Source organism: Squalius cephalus, assembly GCF_949319135.1.
Source record: "Squalius cephalus genome assembly, chromosome: 5".
NCBI lineage: Eukaryota > Metazoa > Chordata > Actinopteri > Cypriniformes > Leuciscidae > Squalius > Squalius cephalus.
The window spans coordinates 287,501-311,956 of record NC_137126.1 but is presented as its reverse complement, the minus strand read 5'-3'; the positions used below and the strand labels follow the sequence as shown (position 1 = coordinate 311,956).

At 54.6% G+C, this 24,456-nt stretch overlaps 1 protein-coding gene across 1 annotated transcript; it reads right to left on the bottom strand.

Moving 5' to 3' along the window:
• Positions 1–1,254: 1,254 nt before the first annotated feature.
• On the bottom strand, positions 1,255–24,284 carry mtfp1 (mitochondrial fission process 1). Its single transcript, XM_079871382.1, has 4 exons — positions 23,794–24,284; positions 21,495–21,622; positions 20,803–21,035; positions 1,255–1,816 (listed from the first exon to the last, which is right to left on the bottom strand). Exons 1-4 carry the CDS (start codon positions 23,852–23,854, stop codon positions 1,750–1,752), a joined length of 489 nt encoding a protein of 162 aa, XP_079727508.1. The 5' UTR covers positions 23,855–24,284; the 3' UTR covers positions 1,255–1,749.
• Between the last annotated feature and the right edge of the window lie 172 nt (positions 24,285–24,456).

Genomic DNA, 24,456 nt, shown 5'->3' with positions numbered 1-24,456 from the left:
CAACAACATTACACACTAACTAAAGTTAGAAAAGTGAAATCATATTCAACCACCCCTTTAACTAATCGAGTCACTCAGAGCGTTAACTAATCGAGTCACTCACAGTCAGGTGAGCGTTAACTAATCGAGTCACTCACAGTCAGATGAGCGTTAACTAATCGAGTCACTCACAGTCAGATGAGCGTTAACTAATCGAGTCACTCAGAGCGTTAACTAATTGAGTCACTCAGAGCGTTAACTAATCGAGTCACTCACAGTCAGATGAGCGTTAACTAATCGAGTCACTCACAGTCAGATGAGCGTTAACTAATCAAGTCACTCACAGTCAGATGAGCGTTAACTAATCGAGTCACTCAGAGCGTTAACTAATTGAGTCACTCAGAGCGTTAACTAATCGAGTCACTCACAGTCAGATGAGCGTTAACTAATCGAGTCACTCACAGTCAGATGAGCGTTAACTAATCGAGTCACTCACAGTCAGATGAGCGTCAACTAATCGAGTCACTCAGAGCGTTAACTAATCGAGTCACTCACAGTCAGCTGAGCGTTAACTAATCGAGTCACTCAGAGCGTTAACTAATCGAGTCACTCACAGTCAGATGAGCGTTAACTAATCGAGTCATTTTTGACATATTGCTAAACATTGAATGAGTATTAATATGCTCTTTGTTTGGAGTCTGTAGAAAACGCTTGCAGGAATTCATTTTCACTGTGTAATTAAGCACTATAAAATAAGTCAGATGTTTCCCTCATACTGAAGACTCTGGTGTGATTTAACAGACAATTTTCAATACGTAGAAGCCCTTTCTTTTGTGTAGCCCTTTACAGGTTACAGCAGGGTTTCTCAAACTCGGTCCTGGAGGGCCGCTGTCCTGCACAGTTCATCTCCAACCCTGATCAAACACACCTGCCTTTAATTTTCTAGTGATCCTGAAGACCTTAATTGGTTGCTTCAGGTGTGTTTGATTAGGGTCGGAGATGAACTGTGCAGGACAGTCGATCGGCAGGAGCAGGATTGCGCACCCCTGCCCTATAGATTCATAAGTCAGTCTGTCATGTGTTGAAATATGAAAACACTTCAATACAACAGTGTGATGTTTACCAGGAGATTCACTGTAAACACAGTAAACTTCCTCCTTGGACACTTGAACACCAACATCAGGATAAAGAACTCAGACCTGCTAAACACCGAGTCTTGTGAAGAAACACTGAGTCTTAGGCAGGACTCAGACTGAGAAATAAACAGACTTGTACTTGAAAATATGTGTTTATTATGTAATGCCATATTTTGTGTTCCAGCAGAACCATCAGAACTGAACTTGCATAGTATTTCATGGCTTGGTGAGAAACGGCACCTCCTGACAGATCATCAGATATTATAAAGTAAAATACATGTATTTTATATTACAAAAAATGTGCTTCACTAGTTTATCATTTGCACAGTTTGGAAATAATACAGTACTAGATTCTTCCACCGTTAACCACTAACATAATGACTTTAAAAAGCTGTAATTCAATCCATGCAATAAAATAACAAAAAAGCTGAAGTAAACATCTGAAAACAACAATTCAATAAAAAGAAAACTTGCGTTTAAAAAATGACTGTAAAGTAAGACACATGCGAATGAAGGTCTTTGAGAGTTTGAATTTGAAGGTCACAGTTTATAGTGAACATGACACACTTTCTGCTGCTGATGATCACACACTGGCGCCACTCTTGGGGGTCAGAGGTCAGAGCCGTGACGAGGCTCATTCACGCTTTTCTCCGTCACCGTACAGTTTCCGCAGGCTGGAGTCCAACAGGAAATCAACAGACCTGATGACCAACAGACTGACATCAAAACACTGAATGAAGACACACTCACTCGCTCGCTCGCTGACACACACACTCACTTGCTCACTCACACACTCACACACACTCTCACTCGCTCTCACACACACTCACACACACTCTCACACACTCTCACTCGCTCTCACACACACTCACTCACCGACTCACTCACACACTCACTCACCCACTCTTACTCGCTCACACTCACTCACTCGCTCACACTCACTCACTCGCTCACACTCACTCGCTCACCCACACTCACACACCGACTCACTCACCCACTCACACTCACTCACTCTCTCACACTCACCCGCTCACACTCACACACCGACTCACTCACTCACCGACTCACTCACACTCACACTCGCTCACACCTCACACTCACTCGCTCACACTCACTCACTCTCACTCACTCACTCACTCACACTCACTCTCTCACTCACTCACCGACTCACTCACCGACTCACTCACACTCACTCGCTCACACTCACTCACTCTCACTCACTCACTCACTCACACTCACTCTCTCACTCATACTCTCTCTCTCACTCACTCACTCTCTCACTCACACTCTCTCTCTCACTCACTCACTCTCTCACTCACACTCTCTCTCTCACTCACTCACTCGCTCACACTCACTCACTCTCACTCACTCACTCACTCACACTCACTCTCTCACTCACACTCTCTCTCTCACTCACTCACCGACTCACTCACACACTCACTCACCCACTCTTACTCGCTCACACTCACTCACTCGCTCACACTCACTCACTCGCTCACACTCACTCGCTCACCCACACTCACACACCGACTCACTCACCCACTCACACTCACTCACTCTCTCACACTCACCCGCTCACACTCACACACCGACTCACTCACTCACCGACTCACTCACACTCACACTCGCTCACACCTCACACTCACTCGCTCACACTCACTCACTCTCACTCACTCACTCACTCACTCACTCACTCTCTCACTCACACTCACTCTCTCACTCACTCTCACTCACTCACCGACTCACTCACACTCACTCACTCACTCACTCTCTCACTCACACTCACTCTCTCACTCACTCTCACTCACTCACCGACTCACTCACTCTCACTCACTCACTCACTCACACTCACTCTCTCACTCACTCTCACTCACTCACCGACTCACTCACACTCACTCGCTCACACTCACTCACTCTCACTCACTCACTCACTCACACTCACTCTCTCACTCACACTCTCTCTCTCACTCACTCACTCGCTCACCCACACTCACACACCGACTCACTCACCCACTCACACTCACTCACTCTCTCACACTCACCCGCTCACACTCACACACCGACTCACTCACTCACCGACTCACTCACACTCACACTCGCTCACACCTCACACTCACTCGCTCACACTCTCTCACTCACTCACACTCTCTCACCGACTCACTCACACTCTCTCACCGACTCACTCACACTCTCTCACTCACTCACCGACACGCTCACCGACACGCTCACACTCACTCACTCACTCACACTCACTCACTCACTCACACTCTCTCACTCACTCACTCACTCACACTCACTCACACTCTCTCACTCACTCACACTCACTCACCGACTCGGTCACACTCACACTCACTCGCTCGCTCACACTCACACTCACTCGCTCAAACTCACTCGCTCACACTCACTTGCTCGCTCACTCGCTCACACTCGCTCGCTCGCTCACACTCGCTCGCTCGCTCACACTCGCACACTCACCCGCTCACACTCGCACACTCACCCGCTCACACTCGCACACTCACCCTCACTCACACTCACTCACTCACTCACTCACTCACACACACACACACACTCACCCTCACTCACTCACTCACTCTCTCACCGACTCGCTCACACTCACGCGCTCACACTCTCTCACACTCTCTCACTCACTCACACTCTCTCACTCTCTCACTCACTCACACTCTCTCACTCACACTCTCTCACTCACACTCTCTCACTCACACTCTCTCACTCACACTCTCTCACTCACACTCTCTCACTCACACTCTCTCACTCACACTCTCTCACTCACACTCACTCACTCACACTCTCTCACTCACTCTCTCTCACTCACACTCTCGCTCACCCACTCGCTCACCCACTCGCTCACCCACTCGCTCACCCACTCACTCGCTCACCGACTCACTCGCTCACCGACTCACTCGCTCACACTCACCCACTCGCTCACACACTCGCTCACCCACTCGCTCACCCACTCACTCGCTCACACTCACCCGCTCGCTCTCACCCGCTCGCTCACACTCACCCGCTCGCTCACACTCACCCGCTCGCTCACACTCACCCGCTCGCTCACACTCACTCGCTCGCTCACACTCACTCACTCACACTCGCTCACACTCACCCGCTCGCTCACACTCACTCACTCGCTCACACTCACACTCACTCACACTCACTCGCTCACACTCACGCACACTCACTCGCTCACACTCACGCGCTAGGTCACACTGACTCGCTCGCTCACACTAACCCGCTCACATTCACCCGCTCACATTCGCCCGCTCACACTCGCCCGCTCGCTCACACACGCTCGCTCGCTCGCTCACACACGCTCGCTCACACACGCTCGCTCACACACGCTCGCTCACACACGCTCGCTCGCTCGCTCACACACGCTCACTCACACTCGCTCGCTCACACTCGCTCACACTCACTCGCCCGCTCGGTCACACTGGCTCGCTCACACTCACTCGCTCACTCTCGCTCGCTCACACTCGCTCGCTCACACTCGCTCGCTCACACTCGCACGCTCACTCGCACGCTCACTCGCTCGCTCACACTCGCCCGCTCGCTCACACTCGCCCGCTCGCTCACACACACTCGCTCGCTCGCTCACACTCGCTCGCTCGCTCACACTCACACTCGCTCACACTCACTCGCTCGCTCACACTCACACTCGCTCGCTCACACTCACACTCGCTCGCTCACACTCGCTCACACTCACTCGCCCGCTCACTCGCTCGGTCACACTGACTCACTCGCTCACACTCACTCGCTCACACTCACACTCGCTCACACTCACTCGCTCGCTCACACTCACTCGCTCACACTCACTCGCTCACACTCACTCGCTCACACTCACTCGCTCACACTCACTCGCTCACACTCACCCGCTCGCTCGCTCACACTCACCCGCTCGCTCACACTCACTCGCCCGCTCAATCGCTCGCTCACGCTCGGTCACACTGACTCGCTCGCTCACACTCACTCGCTCACACTCACTCGCCCGCTCAATCGCTCGCTCACGCTCGGTCACACTGACTCGCTCGCTCACACTCACTCGCTCACACTCACTCGCTCACACTCACTCGCTCACACTCACTCTCACACTCACTCGCTCACACTCACTCGCTCACACTCGCTCGCTCACACTCGCTCGCTCACACTCGCTCGCTCACACTCGCACGCTCACACTCGCACGCTCACACTCGCCCGCTCGCTCACACTCACTCACTCACTCGCTCACACTCACTTGCTCACACTCACTCGCTCACACTCACTCGCTCACACTCACTCGCTCACACTCACACTGACTAGCTCGCTCACACTGACTAGCTCGCTCACACTCGCTCGCTCACACTCGCACGCTCACACTCGCACGCTCACACTCGCCCGCTCACACTCGCCCGCTCACACTCACTCGCCCGCTCACTCGCTCGCTCACGCTCGGTCACACTGACTAGCTCGCTCACACTCGCTCGCTCACACTCGCTCGCTCACACTCACTCGCCCGCTCACGCTCGGTCACACTGACTAGCTCGCTCTCGCTCGCTCACACTCGCCCGCTCACACTCGCTCGCTCACACTCACTCACTCACCCGCTCGCTCACACTCACCCGCTCGCTCACACTCACCCGCTCGCTCACACTCACCCGCTCGCTCACACTCGCCCGCTCACACTCGCACGCTCACACTCGCACGCTCACACTCGCACGCTCACACTCGCACGCTCACACTCACCCGCTCGCTCACACTCACCCGCTCGCTCACACTCACCCGCTCGCTCACACTCACACTGACTAGCTCGCTCACACTGACTAGCTCGCTCACACTCGCTCGCTCACACTCGCACGCTCACACTCGCACGCTCACACTCGCACGCTCACACTCACTCGCCCGCTCACACTCACTCGCCCGCTCACTCGCTCGCTCACGCTCGGTCACACTGACTCACTCACTCACCCGCTCGCTCACACTAACCCGCTCACATTCACCCGCTCACATTCGCCCGCTCACACTCGCCCGCTCGCTCACACACGCTCGCTCGCTCACACACGCTCGCTCACACACGCTCGCTCACACACGCTCGCTCACACACGCTCGCTCACACACGCTCGCTCGCTCGCTCACACACGCTCACTCACACTCGCTCGCTCACACTCGCTCACACTCACTCGCCCGCTCGGTCACACTGGCTCGCTCACACTCACTCGCTCACTCTCGCTCGCTCACACTCGCTCGCTCACACTCGCTCGCTCACACTCGCACGCTCACTCGCACGCTCACTCGCTCGCTCACACTCGCCCGCTCGCTCACACTCGCCCGCTCGCTCACACACACTCGCTCGCTCGCTCACACTCGCTCGCTCGCTCACACTCACACTCGCTCACACTCACTCGCTCGCTCACACTCACACTCGCTCGCTCACACTCACACTCGCTCGCTCACACTCGCTCACACTCACTCGCCCGCTCACTCGCTCGGTCACACTGACTCACTCGCTCACACTCACTCGCTCACACTCACACTCGCTCACACTCACTCGCTCGCTCACACTCACTCGCTCACACTCACTCGCTCACACTCACTCGCTCACACTCACTCGCTCACACTCACTCGCTCACACTCACTCGCTCACACTCACTCGCTCACACTCACCCGCTCGCTCGCTCACACTCACCCGCTCGCTCACACTCACTCGCCCGCTCAATCGCTCGCTCACGCTCGGTCACACTGACTCGCTCGCTCACACTCACTCGCTCACACTCACTCGCCCGCTCAATCGCTCGCTCACGCTCGGTCACACTGACTCGCTCGCTCACACTCACTCGCTCACACTCACTCGCTCACACTCACTCGCTCACACTCACTCTCACACTCACTCGCTCACACTCACTCGCTCACACTCGCTCGCTCACACTCGCTCGCTCACACTCGCACGCTCACACTCGCACGCTCACACTCGCCCGCTCGCTCACACTCACTCACTCACTCGCTCACACTCACTTGCTCACACTCACTCGCTCACACTCACTCGCTCACACTCACTCGCTCACACTCACACTGACTAGCTCGCTCACACTGACTAGCTCGCTCACACTCGCTCGCTCACACTCGCACGCTCACACTCGCACGCTCACACTCGCCCGCTCACACTCGCCCGCTCACACTCGCTCGCTCACACTCACTCGCCCGCTCACTCGCTCGCTCACGCTCGGTCACACTGACTAGCTCGCTCACACTCGCTCGCTCACACTCGCTCGCTCACACTCGCTCGCTCACACTCGCTCGCTCACACTCACTCGCCCGCTCACGCTCGGTCACACTGACTAGCTCGCTCTCGCTCGCTCACACTCGCCCGCTCACACTCGCTCGCTCACACTCACTCACTCACCCGCTCGCTCACACTCACCCGCTCGCTCACACTCACCCGCTCGCTCACACTCACCCGCTCGCTCACACTCACCCGCTCACACTCGCACGCTCACACTCGCACGCTCACACTCACCCGCTCACACTCGCACGCTCACACTCGCACGCTCACACGCTCACACTCGCACGCTCACACTCACCCGCTCGCTCACACTCACCCGCTCGCTCACACTCACCCGCTCGCTCACACTCACACTGACTAGCTCGCTCACACTGACTAGCTCGCTCACACTCGCTCGCTCACACTCGCACGCTCACACTCGCACGCTCACACTCGCACGCTCACACTCACTCGCCCGCTCACACTCACTCGCCCGCTCACTCGCTCGCTCACGCTCGGTCACACTGACTCACTCACTCACCCGCTCGCTCACACTCGCTCGCTCACACTCACTCACTCACCCGCTCGCTCACACTCACCCGCTCGCTCACACTCACCCGCTCGCTCACACTCACCCGCTCGCTCACACTCGCCCGCTCGCTCACACTCGCCCGCTCACACTCGCACGCTCACACTCGCACGCTCACACTCGCACGCTCACACTCACCCGCTCGCTCACACTCACCCGCTCGCTCACACTCACCCGCTCGCTCACACTGACTAGCTCGCTCACACTCGCTCGCTCACACTCGCCCGCTCACACTCGCTCGCTCACACTCACCCGCTCGCTCACACTCACCCGCTCACACTCACTCACTCACTCGCTCGCTCACACTCACCCGCTCGCTCACACTCACCCGCTCGCTCACACTCACTCGCTCACACTCACTCGCTCACACTCACACTGACTAGCTCGCTCACACTAACTAGCTCGCTCACACTCGCACGCTCACACTCGCACGCTCACACTCGCACGCTCACACTCGCCCGCTCACACTCGCTCGCTCACACTCGCTCGCTCACACTCGCTCGCTCACACTCACTCGCCCGCTCACTCGCTCGCTCACGCTCGGTCACACTGACTAGCTCGCTCACACTCGCTCGCTCACACTCGCTCGCTCACACTCGCTCGCTCACACTCGCTCGCTCACACTCGCTCGCTCACACTCACTCACTCACTCGCTCGCTCACACTCACCCGCTCGCTCACACTCACCCGCTCGCTCACACTCACCCGCTCGCTCACACTCACACTGACTAGCTCGCTCACACTGACTAGCTCGCTCACACTCGCACGCTCACACTCGCACGCTCACACTCGCCCGCTCACACTCACTCGCCCGCTCACTCGCTCGCTCACGCTCGGTCACACTGACTAGCTCGCTCACACTCGCTCGCTCACACTCGCTCGCTCACGCTCGGTCACACTGACTAGCTCGCTCACACTCGCTCGCTCACACTCGCCCGCTCACACTCGCTCGCTCACACTCGCTCGCTCACACTCGCTCGCTCACACTCACTCACTCACTCGCTCGCTCACACTCACCCGCTCGCTCACACTCACCCGCTCGCTCACACTCACCCGCTCGCTCACACTCACCCGCTCGCTCACACTCACCCGCTCGCTCACACTCACCCGCTCACACTCACCCGCTCGCTCACACTCACTCGCCCGCTCACTCACTCGCTCGCTCACGCTCGGTCACACTGACTAGCTCGCTCACACTCGCTCGCTCACACTCGCTCGCTCACACTCGCACGCTCACACTCGCACGCTCACACTCGCACGCTCACACTCGCTCGCTCACACTCACTCGCTCACACTCACTCGCTCACACTCACCCGCTCGCTCGCTCACGCTCGGTCACACTGACTAGCTCGCTCACACTCGCTCGCTCACACTCGCTCGCTCACACTCGCCCGCTCACACTCGCCCGCTCACACTCGCTCGCTCACACTCGCTCGCTCACACTCGCTCGCTCACACTCACTCACTCGCTCGCTCGCTCACCCGCTCGCTCACACTCACCCGCTCGCTCACACTCACCCGCTCACACTCACTCGCTCACACTCACTCGCTCACACTCACCCGCTCACACTCACCCGCTCGCTCACACTCACCCGCCCGCTCACACTCACTCGCCCGCTCACTCACTCGCTCGCTCACGCTCGGTCACACTGACTAGCTCGCTCACACTCGCTCGCTCACACTCGCACGCTCACGCTCGCACTCGCACGCTCACACTCGCTCGCTCACACTCGCTCACACTCACTCGCTCACACTCACTCGCTCACACTCACTCGCTCACACTCACTCGCTCACACTCACTCGCTCACACTCACTCGCTCACACTCACTCGCTCACACTCACTCGCTCACACTCACTCGCTCACACTCACCCGCTCGCTCGCTCACGCTCGGTCACACTGACTCGCTCGCTCACACTCACTCGCTCACACTGAGGAGAGGCCGATGGCAGTGGTGGACCCTCACTCACACACACACACACACACACCTGTCGATGGGCTTGATGATGAAGGGGATGGTGGAGAGGCCGATGGCAGTGGTGGACCCTCACACACACACACACACACACACACACACCTGTCGATGGGCTTGATGATGAAGGGGATGGTGGAGAGGCCGATGGCAGTGGTGGACCCTCACACACACACACACACACTCACACACACACACACACCTGTCGATGGGCTTGATGATGAAGGGGATGGTGGAGAGGCCGATGGCAGTGGTGGACCCTCACACACACACACACTCACACACACACACACACCTGTCGATGGGCTTGATGATGAAGGGGATGGTGGAGAGGCCGATGGCAGTGGTGGACCCTCACACACACACACACACACACACACACACACACCTGTCGATGGGCTTGATGATGAAGGGGATGGTGGAGAGGCCGATGGCAGTGGTGGACCCTCACACACACACACACACACACACACACACACCTGTCGATGGGCTTGATGATGAAGGGGATGGTGGAGAGGCCGATGGCAGTGGTGGACCCTCACACACACACACACACACACACACACACACACACCTGTCGATGGGCTTGATGATGAAGGGGATGGTGGAGAGGCCGATGGCAGTGGTGGTCCCTCACACACACACACACACCTGTCGATGGGCTTGATGATGAAGGGGATGGTGGAGAGGCCGATGGCAGTGGTGGACCCTCACACACACACACACACACACACACACACACACACCTGTCGATGGGCTTGATGATGAAGGGGATGGTGGAGAGGCCGATGGCAGTGGTGGACCCTCACACACACACACACACACACACACACACACACCTGTCGATGGGCTTGATGATGAAGGGGATGGTGGAGAGGCCGATGGCAGTGGTGGACCCTCACACACACACACACACACACACACACCTGTCGATGGGCTTGATGATGAAGGGGATGGTGGAGAAGCCGATGGCAGTGGTGGACCCTCACACACACACACACACACACACACACACACACACACACACACCTGTCGATGGGCTTGATGATGAAGGGGATGGTGGAGAGGCCGATGGCAGTGGTGGACCCTCACACACACACACACACACACACACACACACACCTGTCGATGGGCTTGATGATGAAGGGGATGGTGGAGAAGCCGATGGCAGTGGTGGACCCTCACACACACACACACACACACACACCTGTCGATGGGCTTGATGATGAAGGGGATGGTGGAGAAGCCGATGGCAGTGGTGGACCCTCACACACACACACACACACACACACACACACACACACACACCTGTCGATGGGCTTGATGATGAAGGGGATGGTGGAGAGGCCGATGGCAGTGGTGGACCCTCACACACACACACACACACACACACACACACCTGTCGATGGGCTTGATGATGAAGGGGATGGTGGAGAAGCCGATGGCAGTGGTGGACCCTCACACACACACACACACACACACACACACACACCTGTCGATGGGCTTGATGATGAAGGGGATGGTGGAGAGGCCGATGGCAGTGGTGGACCCTCACACACACACACACACACACACACACCTGTCGATGGGCTTGATGATGAAGGGGATGGTGGAGAAGCCGATGGCAGTGGTGGACCCTCACACACACACACACACACACACACACACACACCTGTCGATGGGCTTGATGATGAAGGGGATGGTGGAGAGGCCGATGGCAGTGGTGGACCCTCACACACACACACACACACACACACACACACACACACACACACACCTGTCGATGGGCTTGATGATGAAGGGGATGGTGGAGAGGCCGATGGCAGTGGTGGACCCTCACACACACACACGCACACACACACACACACACCTGTCGATGGGCTTGATGATGAAGGGGATGGTGGAGAGGCCGATGGCAGTGGTGGACCCTCACACACACACACACACACACACACACACACCTGTCGATGGGCTTGATGATGAAGGGGATGGTGGAGAGGCCGATGGCAGTGGTGGACCCTCACACACACACACACACACACCTGTCGATGGGCTTGATGATGAAGGGGATGGTGGAGAGGCCGATAGCAGTGGTGGACCCTCACACACACACACACACACACACACACACACACACACACCTGTCGATGGGCTTGATGATGAAGGGGATGGTGGAGAGGCCGATGGCAGTGGTGGACCCTCACACACACACACACACACACCTGTCGATGGGCTTGATGATGAAGGGGATGGTGGAGAGGCCGATGGCAGTGGTGGACCCTCACACACACACACACACACACACACACACCTGTCGATGGGCTTGATGATGAAGGGGATGGTGGAGAGGCCGATGGCAGTGGTGGACCCTCACACACACACACACACACACACACACACACACCTGTCGATGGGCTTGATGATGAAGGGGATGGTGGAGAGGCCGATGGCAGTGGTGGACCCTCACACACACACACACACACACACACACACCTGTCGATGGGCTTGATGATGAAGGGGATGGTGGAGAAGCCGATGGCAGTGGTGGACCCTCACACACACACACACACACACACACACACACCTGTCGATGGGCTTGATAATGAAGGGGATGGTGGAGAAGCCGATGGCAGTGGTGGACCCTCACACACACACACACACACACACACACACACACACACACACACCTGTCGATGGGCTTGATGATGAAGGGGATGGTGGAGAAGCCGATGGCAGTGGTGGACCCTCACACACACACACACACACACACACACACCTGTCGATGGGCTTGATGATGAAGGGGATGGTGGAGAGGCCGATGGCAGTGGTGGACCCTCACACACACACACACACACACACACACACCTGTCGATGGGCTTGATGATGAAGGGGATGGTGGAGAGGCCGATGGCAGTGGTGGACCCTCACACACACACACACACACACACACACACACACCTGTCGATGGGCTTGATGATGAAGGGGATGGTGGAGAGGCCGATGGCAGTGGTGGACCCTCACACACACACACACACACACACACACACACACACACACACACACACACACACCTGTCGATGGGCTTGATGATGAAGGGGATGGTGGAGAAGCCGATGGCAGTGGTGGACCCTCACACACACACACACACACACACACACACACACCTGTCGATGGGCTTGATGATGAAGGGGATGGTGGAGAGGCCGATGGCAGTGGTGGACCCTCACACACACACACACACACACACACACACACCTGTCGATGGGCTTGATGATGAAGGGGATGGTGGAGAGGCCGATGGCAGTGGTGGACCCTCACACACACACACACACACACACCTGTCGATGGGCTTGATGATGAAGGGGATGGTGGAGAGGCCGATGGCAGTGGTGGACCCTCACACACACACACACACACTCACACACACACACACACCTGTCGATGGGCTTGATGATGAAGGGGATGGTGGAGAAGCCGATGGCAGTGGTGGACCCTCACACACACACACACACACACACACACCTGTCGATGGGCTTGATGATGAAGGGGATGGTGGAGAGGCCGATGGCAGTGGTGGACCCTCACACACACACACACACACACACACACACACACACACACCTGTCGATGGGCTTGATGATGAAGGGGATGGTGGAGAGGCCGATGGCAGTGGTGGACCCTCACACACACACACACACACACACACACACACACCTGTCGATGGGCTTGATGATGAAGGGGATGGTGGAGAGGCCGATGGCAGTGGTGGACCCTCACACACACACACACACACACACCTGTCGATGGGCTTGATGATGAAGGGGATGGTGGAGAGGCCGATGGCAGTGGTGGACCCTCACACACACACACACACACACACACACACACACCTGTCGATGGGCTTGATGATGAAGGGGATGGTGGAGAGGCCGATGGCAGTGGTGGACCCTCACACACACACACACACACACACACACACCTGTCGATGGGCTTGATGATGAAGGGGATGGTGGAGAGGCCGATGGCAGTGGTGGACCCTCACACACACACACACACACACACACACACACACACACACACACACACACCTGTCGATGGGCTTGATGATGAAGGGGATGGTGGAGAGGCCGATGGCAGTGGTGGACCCTCACACACACACACACACACACACACACACACACACACACACACACACACCTGTCGATGGGCTTGATGATGAAGGGGATGGTGGAGAAGCCGATGGCAGTGGTGGACCCTCACACACACACACACACACACACACACACACACCTGTCGATGGGCTTGATGATGAAGGGGATGGTGGAGAGGCCGATGGCAGTGGTGGACCCTCACACACACACACACACACACACACACACACACACACACACACACACCTGTCGATGGGCTTGATGATGAAGGGGATGGTGGAGAGGCCGATGGCAGTGGTGGACCCTCACACACACACACACACACACACACACACACACACACCTGTCGATGGGCTTGATGATGAAGGGGATGGTGGAGAAGCCGATGGCAGTGGTGGACCCTCACACACACACACACACACACACACACACACACACCTGTCGATGGGCTTGATGATGAAGGGGATGGTGGAGAGGCCGATGGCAGTGGTGGACCCTCACACACACACACACACACACACACACACCTGTCGATGGGCTTGATGATGAAGGGGATGGTGGAGAAGCCGATGGCAGTGGTGGACCCTCACACACACACACACACACACACACACACACACCTGTCGATGGGCTTGATGATGAAGGGGATGGTGGAGAGGCCGATGGCAGTGGTGGACCCTCACACACACACACACACACACACACACACACACACACACACACACACACACCTGTCGATGGGCTTGATGATGAAGGGGATGGTGGAGAGGCCGATGGCAGTGGTGGACCCTCACACACACACACACACACACACACACACACACCTGTCGATGGGCTTGATGATGAAGGGGATGGTGGAGAAGCCGATGGCAGTGGTGGACCCTCACACACACACACACACACACACACACACACACCTGTCGATGGGCTTGATGATGAAGGGGATGGTGGAGAGGCCGATGGCAGTGGTGGACCCTCACACACACACACACACACACACACACACACACACACCTGTCGATGGGCTTGATGATGAAGGGGATGGTGGAGAAGCCGATGGCAGTGGTGGACCCTCACACACACACACACACACACACACACACACACACCTGTCGATGGGCTTGATGATGAAGGGGATGGTGGAGAGGCCGATGGCAGTGGTGGACCCTCACACACACACACACACACACACACCTGTCGATGGGCTTGATGATGAAGGGGATGGTGGAGAAGCCGATGGCAGTGGTGGACCCTCACACACACACACACACACACACACACACACACACACCTGTCGATGGGCTTGATGATGAAGGGGATGGTGGAGAGGCCGATGGCAGTGGTGGACCCTCACACACACACACACACACACACACACACACACACACCTGTCGATGGGCTTGATGATGAAGGGGATGGTGGAGAGGCCGATGGCAGTGGTGGACCCTCACACACACACACACACACACACACACACACACACACACACCTGTCGATGGGCTTGATGATGAAGGGGATGGTGGAGAGGCCGATGGCAGTGGTGGACCCTCACACACACACACACACACACACACACACACACCTGTCGATGGGCTTGATGATGAAGGGGATGGTGGAGAGGCCGATGGCAGTGGTGGACCCTCACACACACACACACACACACACACACACACACACACACACACACACCTGTCGATGGGCTTGATGATGAAGGGGATGGTGGAGAAGCCGATGGCAGTGGTGGACCCTCACACACACACACACACACACACACACCTGTCGATGGGCTTGATGATGAAGGGGATGGTGGAGAGGCCGATGGCAGTGGTGGACCCTCACACACACACACACACACACACACACACACACACCTGTCGATGGGCTTGATGATGAAGGGGATGGTGGAGAGGCCGATGGCAGTGGTGGACCCTCACACACACACACACACACACACCTGTCGATGGGCTTGATGATGAAGGGGATGGTGGAGAAGCCGATGGCAGTGGTGGACCCTCACACACACACACACACACACACACACACACACCTGTCGATGGGCTTGATGATGAAGGGGATGGTGGAGAGGCCGATGGCAGTGGTGGACCCTCACACACACACACACACACACACACACACACACCTGTCGATGGGCTTGATGATGAAGGGGATGGTGGAGAAGCCGATGGCAGTGGTGGACCCTCACACACACACACACACACACACACACCTGTCGATGGGCTTGATGATGAAGGGGATGGTGGAGAGGCCGATGGCAGTGGTGGACCCTCACACACACACACACACACACACACCTGTCGATGGGCTTGATGATGAAGGGGATGGTGGAGAGGCCGATGGCAGTGGTGGACCCTCACACACACACACACACACACACACACACACACACACCTGTCGATGGGCTTGATGATGAAGGGGATGGTGGAGAGGCCGATGGCAGTGGTGGACCCTCACACACACACACACACACACACACACACACACCTGTCGATGGGCTTGATGATGAAGGGGATGGTGGAGAGGCCGATGGCAGTGGTGGACCCTCACACACACACACACACACACACACACACACACACACACACACACACACACCTGTCGATGGGCTTGATGATGAAGGGGATGGTGGAGAGGCCGATGGCAGTGGTGGACCCTCACACACACACACACACACACACACACACACACCTGTCGATGGGCTTGATGATGAAGGGGATGGTGGAGAGGCCGATGGCAGTGGTGGACCCTCACACACACACACACACACACACACACCTGTCGATGGGCTTGATGATGAAGGGGATGGTGGAGAGGCCGATGGCAGTGGTGGACCCTCACACACACACACACACACACACACACACACACACACACACACACACACCTGTCGATGGGCTTGATGATGAAGGGGATGGTGGAGAAGCCGATGGCAGTGGTGGACCCTCACACACACACACACACACACACACACACACACACCTGTCGATGGGCTTGATGATGAAGGGGATGGTGGAGAAGCCGATGGCAGTGGTGGACCCTCACACACACACACACACACACACACACACACACCTGTCGATGGGCTTGATGATGAAGGGGATGGTGGAGAGGCCGATGGCAGTGGTGGACCCTCACACACACACACACACACACACACACACACACACACACACACACACACACACACACACACACACACACACACACACACACACACACACCTGTCGATGGGCTTGATGATGAAGGGGATGGTGGAGAAGCCGATGGCAGTGGTGGACCCTCACACACACACACACACACACACACACACACCTGTCGATGGGCTTGATGATGAAGGGGATGGTGGAGAGGCCGATGGCAGTGGTGGACCCTCACACACACACACACACACACACACACACACACCTGTCGATGGGCTTGATGATGAAGGGGATGGTGGAGAGGCCGATGGCAGTGGTGGACCCTCACACACACACACACACACACACACACACACACCTGTCGATGGGCTTGATGATGAAGGGGATGGTGGAGAGGCCGATGGCAGTGGTGGACCCTCACACACACACACACACACACACACACACACACACCTGTCGATGGGCTTGATGATGAAGGGGATGGTGGAGAGGCCGATGGCAGTGGTGGACCCTCACACACACACACACACACACACACACACACACACACCTGTCGATGGGCTTGATGATGAAGGGGATGGTGGAGAGGCCGATGGCAGTGGTGGACCCTCACACACACACACACTCACACACACACACACACCTGTCGATGGGCTTGATGATGAAGGGGATGGTGGAGAAGCCGATGGCAGTGGTGGACCCTCTCACACACACACACACACACACACACACACACCTGTCGATGGGCTTGATGATGAAGGGGATGGTGGAGAGGCCGATGGCAGTGGTGGACCCTCACACACACACACACACACACACACACACACACCTGTCGATGGGCTTGATGATGAAGGGGATGGTGGAGAGGCCGATGGCAGTGGTGGACCCTCACACACACACACACACACACACACACACACACCTGTCGATGGGCTTGATGATGAAGGGGATGGTGGAGAAGCCGATGGCAGTGGTGGACCCTCACACACACACACACACACACACACACACACACCTGTCGATGGGCTTGATGATGAAGGGGATGGTGGAGAAGCCGATGGCAGTGGTGGACCCTCTCACACACACACACACACACACACACACACACCTGTCGATGGGCTTGATGATGAAGGGGATGGTGGAGAGGCCGATGGCAGTGGTGGACCCTCACACACACACACACACACACACACACACACACACACACCTGTCGATGGGCTTGATGATGAAGGGGATGGTGGAGAGGCCGATGGCAGTGGTGGACCCTCACACACACACACACACACACACACACACACACACACCTGTCGATGGGCTTGATGATGAAGGGGATGGTGGAGAGGCCGATGGCAGTGGTGGACCCTCACACACACACACACACACACACACACACACCTGTCGATGGGCTTGATGATGAAGGGGATGGTGGAGAGGCCGATGGCAGTGGTGGACCCTCACACACACACACACACACACACACACACACCTGTCGATGGGCTTGATGATGAAGGGGATGGTGGAGAAGCCGATGGCAGTGGTGGACCCTCACACACACACACACACACACACACACACACCTGTCGATGGGCTTGATGATGAAGGGGATGGTGGAGAGGCCGATGGCAGTGGTGGACCCTCACACACACACACACACACACACACACACACCTGTCGATGGGCTTGATGATGAAGGGGATGGTGGAGAGGCCGATGGCAGTGGTGGACCCTCACACACACACACACACACACACACACACACACCTGTCGATGGGCTTGATGATGAAGGGGATGGTGGAGAAGCCGATGGCAGTGGTGGACCCTCACACACACACACACACACACACACACACACACACACCTGTCGATGGGCTTGATGATGAAGGGGATGGTGGAGAGGCCGATGGCAGTGGTGGACCCTCACACACACACACACACACACACACACACACACCTGTCGATGGGCTTGATGATGAAGGGGATGGTGGAGAAGCCGATGGCAGTGGTGGACCCTCTCACACACACACACACACACACACACACACACACCTGTCGATGGGCTTGATGATGAAGGGGATGGTGGAGAGGCCGATGGCAGTGGTGGACCCTCACACACACACACACACACACACACACACACACACACCTGTCGATGGGCTTGATGATGAAGGGGATGGTGGAGAAGCCGATGGCAGTGGTGGACCCTCACACACACACACACACACACACACACACACCTGTCGATGGGCTTGATGATGAAGGGGATGGTGGAGAGGCCGATGGCAGTGGTGGACCCTCACACACACACACACACACACACACACACACCTGTCGATGGGCTTGATGATGAAGGGGATGGTGGAGAGGCCGATGGCAGTGGTGGACCCTCACACACACACACACACACACACACACACACACCTGTCGATGGGCTTGATGATGAAGGGGATGGTGGAGAAGCCGATGGCAGTGGTGGACCCTCACACACACACACACACACACACACACACACACACACCTGTCGATGGGCTTGATGATGAAGGGGATGGTGGAGAGGCCGATGGCAGTGGTGGACCCTCACACACACACACACACACACACACACACACACCTGTCGATGGGCTTGATGATGAAGGGGATGGTGGAGAAGCCGATGGCAGTGGTGGACCCTCTCACACACACACACACACACACACACACACACACCTGTCGATGGGCTTGATGATGAAGGGGATGGTGGAGAGGCCGATGGCAGTGGTGGACCCTCACACACACACACACACACACACACACACACACACACACACACACACACACACACACACCTGTCGATGGGCTTGATGATGAAGGGGATGGTGGAGAGGCCGATGGCAGTGGTGGACCCTCACACACACACACTCACACACACACACACACCTGTCGATGGGCTTGATGATGAAGGGGATGGTGGAGAAGCCGATGGCAGTGGTGGACCCTCACACACACACACACACACACACACACACACACACACCTGTCGATGGGCTTGATGATGAAGGGGATGGTGGAGAGGCCGATGGCAGTGGTGGACCCTCACACACACACACACACACACACACACACACACCTGTCGATGGGCTTGATGATGAAGGGGATGGTGGAGAAGCCGATGGCAGTGGTGGACCCTCTCACACACACACACACACACACACACACACACACCTGTCGATGGGCTTGATGATGAAGGGGATGGTGGAGAGGCCGATGGCAGTGGTGGACCCTCACACACACACACACACACACACACACACACACACACACACACACACACACACACACACACACACACCTGTCGATGGGCTTGATGATGAAGGGGATGGTGGAGAGGCCGATGGCAGTGGTGGACCCTCACACACACACACACACACACACACACACACACACACACACACACACACACACACACACACACACACACACACACCTGTCGATGGGCTTGATGATGAAGGGGATGGTGGAGAGGCCGATGGCAGTGGTGGACCCTCACACACACACACACACACACACACACACACACACACACACACACACACACCTGTCGATGGGCTTGATGATGAAGGGGATGGTGGAGAGGCCGATGGCAGTGGTGGTCCACTTGCGCACAGGAAGTGGCCAGCGTGTGGTCTTCCCCAGCAGGAAGAGAGAGGCGGCGCACACACGGTTGATGGTGAACCCCGGGATCGCCACTGAAGCCAGAGCCTGCCAGAGGAAGGTGTCGACCACAGCCACGCCCACACGCGCCGCCTTCCCAGCATCCTCTGCGTGAGCCTGCACACACACCCCGGCACACGTGTTTTACAGCACTGTACAAAACACACACCTTTTCAAAGCAAAATCATGGCGGTAATGTTCAGAATATCAGCGGGACACTTATTTTACTAATCATCCTAAATTAGGAATCAATGAGAAGCTTAAAATTCATCCTGTGAAATTTTACACATTGCGTTACCATGTAAACGGCACTTTTAAAACCTTTCAGCAGGCTCCTCCCCCTAGTGGGCGGGGTCATATTACAACATTTGCTGCACCATTTTATAAACAAATCTTGACAAGACACACATCGTTGGAAAGCTCTGAGACTGGAAGCTGCATATCTGGCCGCTGTTGTGTGATTGAAGTGATATGAAATGGGTTAATATGTGTGTTTTTGGTTCAAAAAAGTCTCACAGGAACCTACATTTCAACTTCGAGAACTTCGGCGTGAGTATATCTGGGGTTTACACTCACCGCCGCTGCTTTCTTGCCTTTATCCAGCGCGTCGGCGGACACGTATGCAGTGGCCACGGCGTAACTGGCCCACACGGCACTGACGGGCACCAGCGCGCGGAACGCCTCGCCAACCTCGTTAGCATAGCCTGCGGACGAATCATAGACTGTAAAAGAAATATGGGCGTAGTGTGTGTGACGTCACTAGGGGTGCACGATTCAGAAAATGTCACGATTCGATTCGATATCGATTTTTAGGCTCAAGATTCGATTAAAAAAAACCGATTCACAGTATAAATGTTAGGGGTGGGAATCTTTAGTCACCTCACGATCCGATCCAATTCCAGAATGATTCTTTATCTACTTTATCAAAGACTGCGGGAGATCTATTAAGCTGCATTCACACACGGATCTCTTCTGAAATATAAGAAGTAAAGTGGTTTGTCCTATCCGTTTAATCCCTTAAGACATAACTGGCTGTGTTTACGTTACACAAGTATATTAACCCACTTGCACGGAGTCGCACAGCCGCATGCGCGAGCAGTCTACACAAACAAAGCGCGCGTCAGCATTTGAAACTGAAAGCAGCCTCTGTTAGTGAGGTTCATATTTTAAATGTACAAGTCCACTGCATTCCAAACCACATAAATGAGGACTTCGTAGAGCATTTGAGAGGAAAATACCGAGAGGCGAGACAGCATGCTTCAAGTGTAACGTAACATCAAACAAAGCGCGCGTCTCTCACAGCGCATCATGTGCAATGAAGCCTGTGAATGTCCTAGTGATTCGCTTCAACCTTTCCAAACTTATGTTACGAAAGTTTGAGTGTTGTATGTATGTGTGTGAGGAAATGGAAGAAAGCAGATTACGGGTGTTTCTAAAGCAAACTCAGCGTCATCGCATATCTGGTTAAAAACTAAGCTCAGAATCGATCCAGAATCGTTGGAGAGAGAATCGCGATGCATCGATGGATCGAGTGTTTCTCCCACCTCTAGACGTCACCTGTAGTGTTTCTGAAGAGCGTTTCTGAGGCCGAAAGTGGGCGGAGCCGGCCCTCGCCATCTTGGCAGCGTCACTCCCGGGTAAACGAAAATGGGCGGATTAGCTGAGGTGACGCTAACGCTAGCAGACAAGCAGCTAGTAGTGACATCGGCGGCAATCCACCTGTCACTCAAGCGGCCACGCCCTTAATTATGCAGAACTTTAAGTCTTAATATAATTTACACGGATGAGTTATACAAATATCCCCCCCTCACAGTCGTCATGAAGGACAACATCAGCGATATAGACCTAAACCGCTTCTAGCACCAGACTGTAAACATGTGTTTCTGCTGTAAAGTTGGGCATTTTAACATGAGGGATTATGGGTAATGACCCTCTTCTGCAGCCGGCCTCTAGTGGCCAGTGGATGAACTGCAGGTTAAGTTCACACACACACACACACACACACACACACAATCACTGACTGCACACAACATTTACAGCTTCATCATGATGCTTCTTGATCTTGAGAACAGAGAGAACATAATTTCTTTCGGTTTCATTTCTAATGGTAAATTTTTTTATTTTAAAGCCCCCGTGAACCGGAAGTTGCAAACGACTTTTCTCCAGTGTTGTGACGTATTTCCCAGTGAAAGGGAATATTGAACAGAGGGCAGGGTAACCGGAAGTAACTTTTCAGATTTTGATTAAAGATTACCATGGTAAAAACAATTTTTTTTAAATATTTACTTGCATGGATTAATTGTTCACCACAAGACTAGTAATATGCGCTAACAAAGTAAATAGGGTCAATTTTGATTTCATGGGGACTTTAAGTGCGGAAATATATTGAATCGTGTGCATTTAGGATAAATGTAACTTAAACGCATAACATTAAATTAGCTGTAGAAAAATACAAAGGACATTTTTATCTCAGAACAGTTTAAAATGACCAACATACAATGTTATAACACACACATAAATAATTTAAGATGTGATGGGAATGACACTTATAATAATAACAACATTCATTATATTCATAATAATTATTCTCTATAATTAAAAATGAAAGAAATTACAGAATTGTTAGTGGAGAAAAAATAAAGTAGTGACGGAGTCAAAGAGACTTGATTTTCTGCACAGGAGCAAAAGTAACATGACTTTGGTGAATCATAATATGGACATAAAAAGTTGAAATTATGACAAAAACGTTTAGATCTCGTACACACTAATGCTTGTGTTATTATGAGCATCAATAATCTGCAGTAACGCAGGATCAGTGTGTTCATGTCGTGTGAAGGAGGAACTGGTTCTGGAGGTCAGGCTGTCTTTCACTCACCTAGAAACCTGACCCACGTGTCTCGGTAGATGTCCACCGGTTCCTCGGGCGAGTGCTCCATACTGGCCCGCGCGCGTGTGTGTGTGTGTGTGTGTGTGTGATATATCTGAGGCAGAACTCGATCAGATCAGAGATGTTGGGATCTGATGTTGTTCACACACACTCAGACGCGCCATACTAGTGGACCTGTTCTCAGGGACCGTCTGCAAATCACACACACTCTCACACACACTTTACATTATTAATTCATCTTCATTCATGTTTCCTTTGTGGGTTGCTGTCAAAGTCAGAGTTCATTTACTATTTACATTAATCACATGAGAGTTTGAATCTAGAAATGATCACTGAACACTTGATGATAATCTGTCCGTTTCACTGGTTGGACATATAAAGTCTTGTATTTTAAAGTGTGTAGTTTGATTATGTAGCAAACATTCACTTTCCTTAACGTTGCCTCGCTAAGATGACTGTATTCGATGGATAATGCGTGTTATTCGTATTTAAACACAACATTATTGTGGTCAAAATTAATGTTTGGTGTTGTTTTCCGTTTCCTCGTGGCGTTTTTTAAGTGTAATTTTACGACAGTCCTTAAACCATTTCTATATAATATACTCCGGAAGTGAGGCGACTCTACAATAGTAATAATAATCAACATCGTCA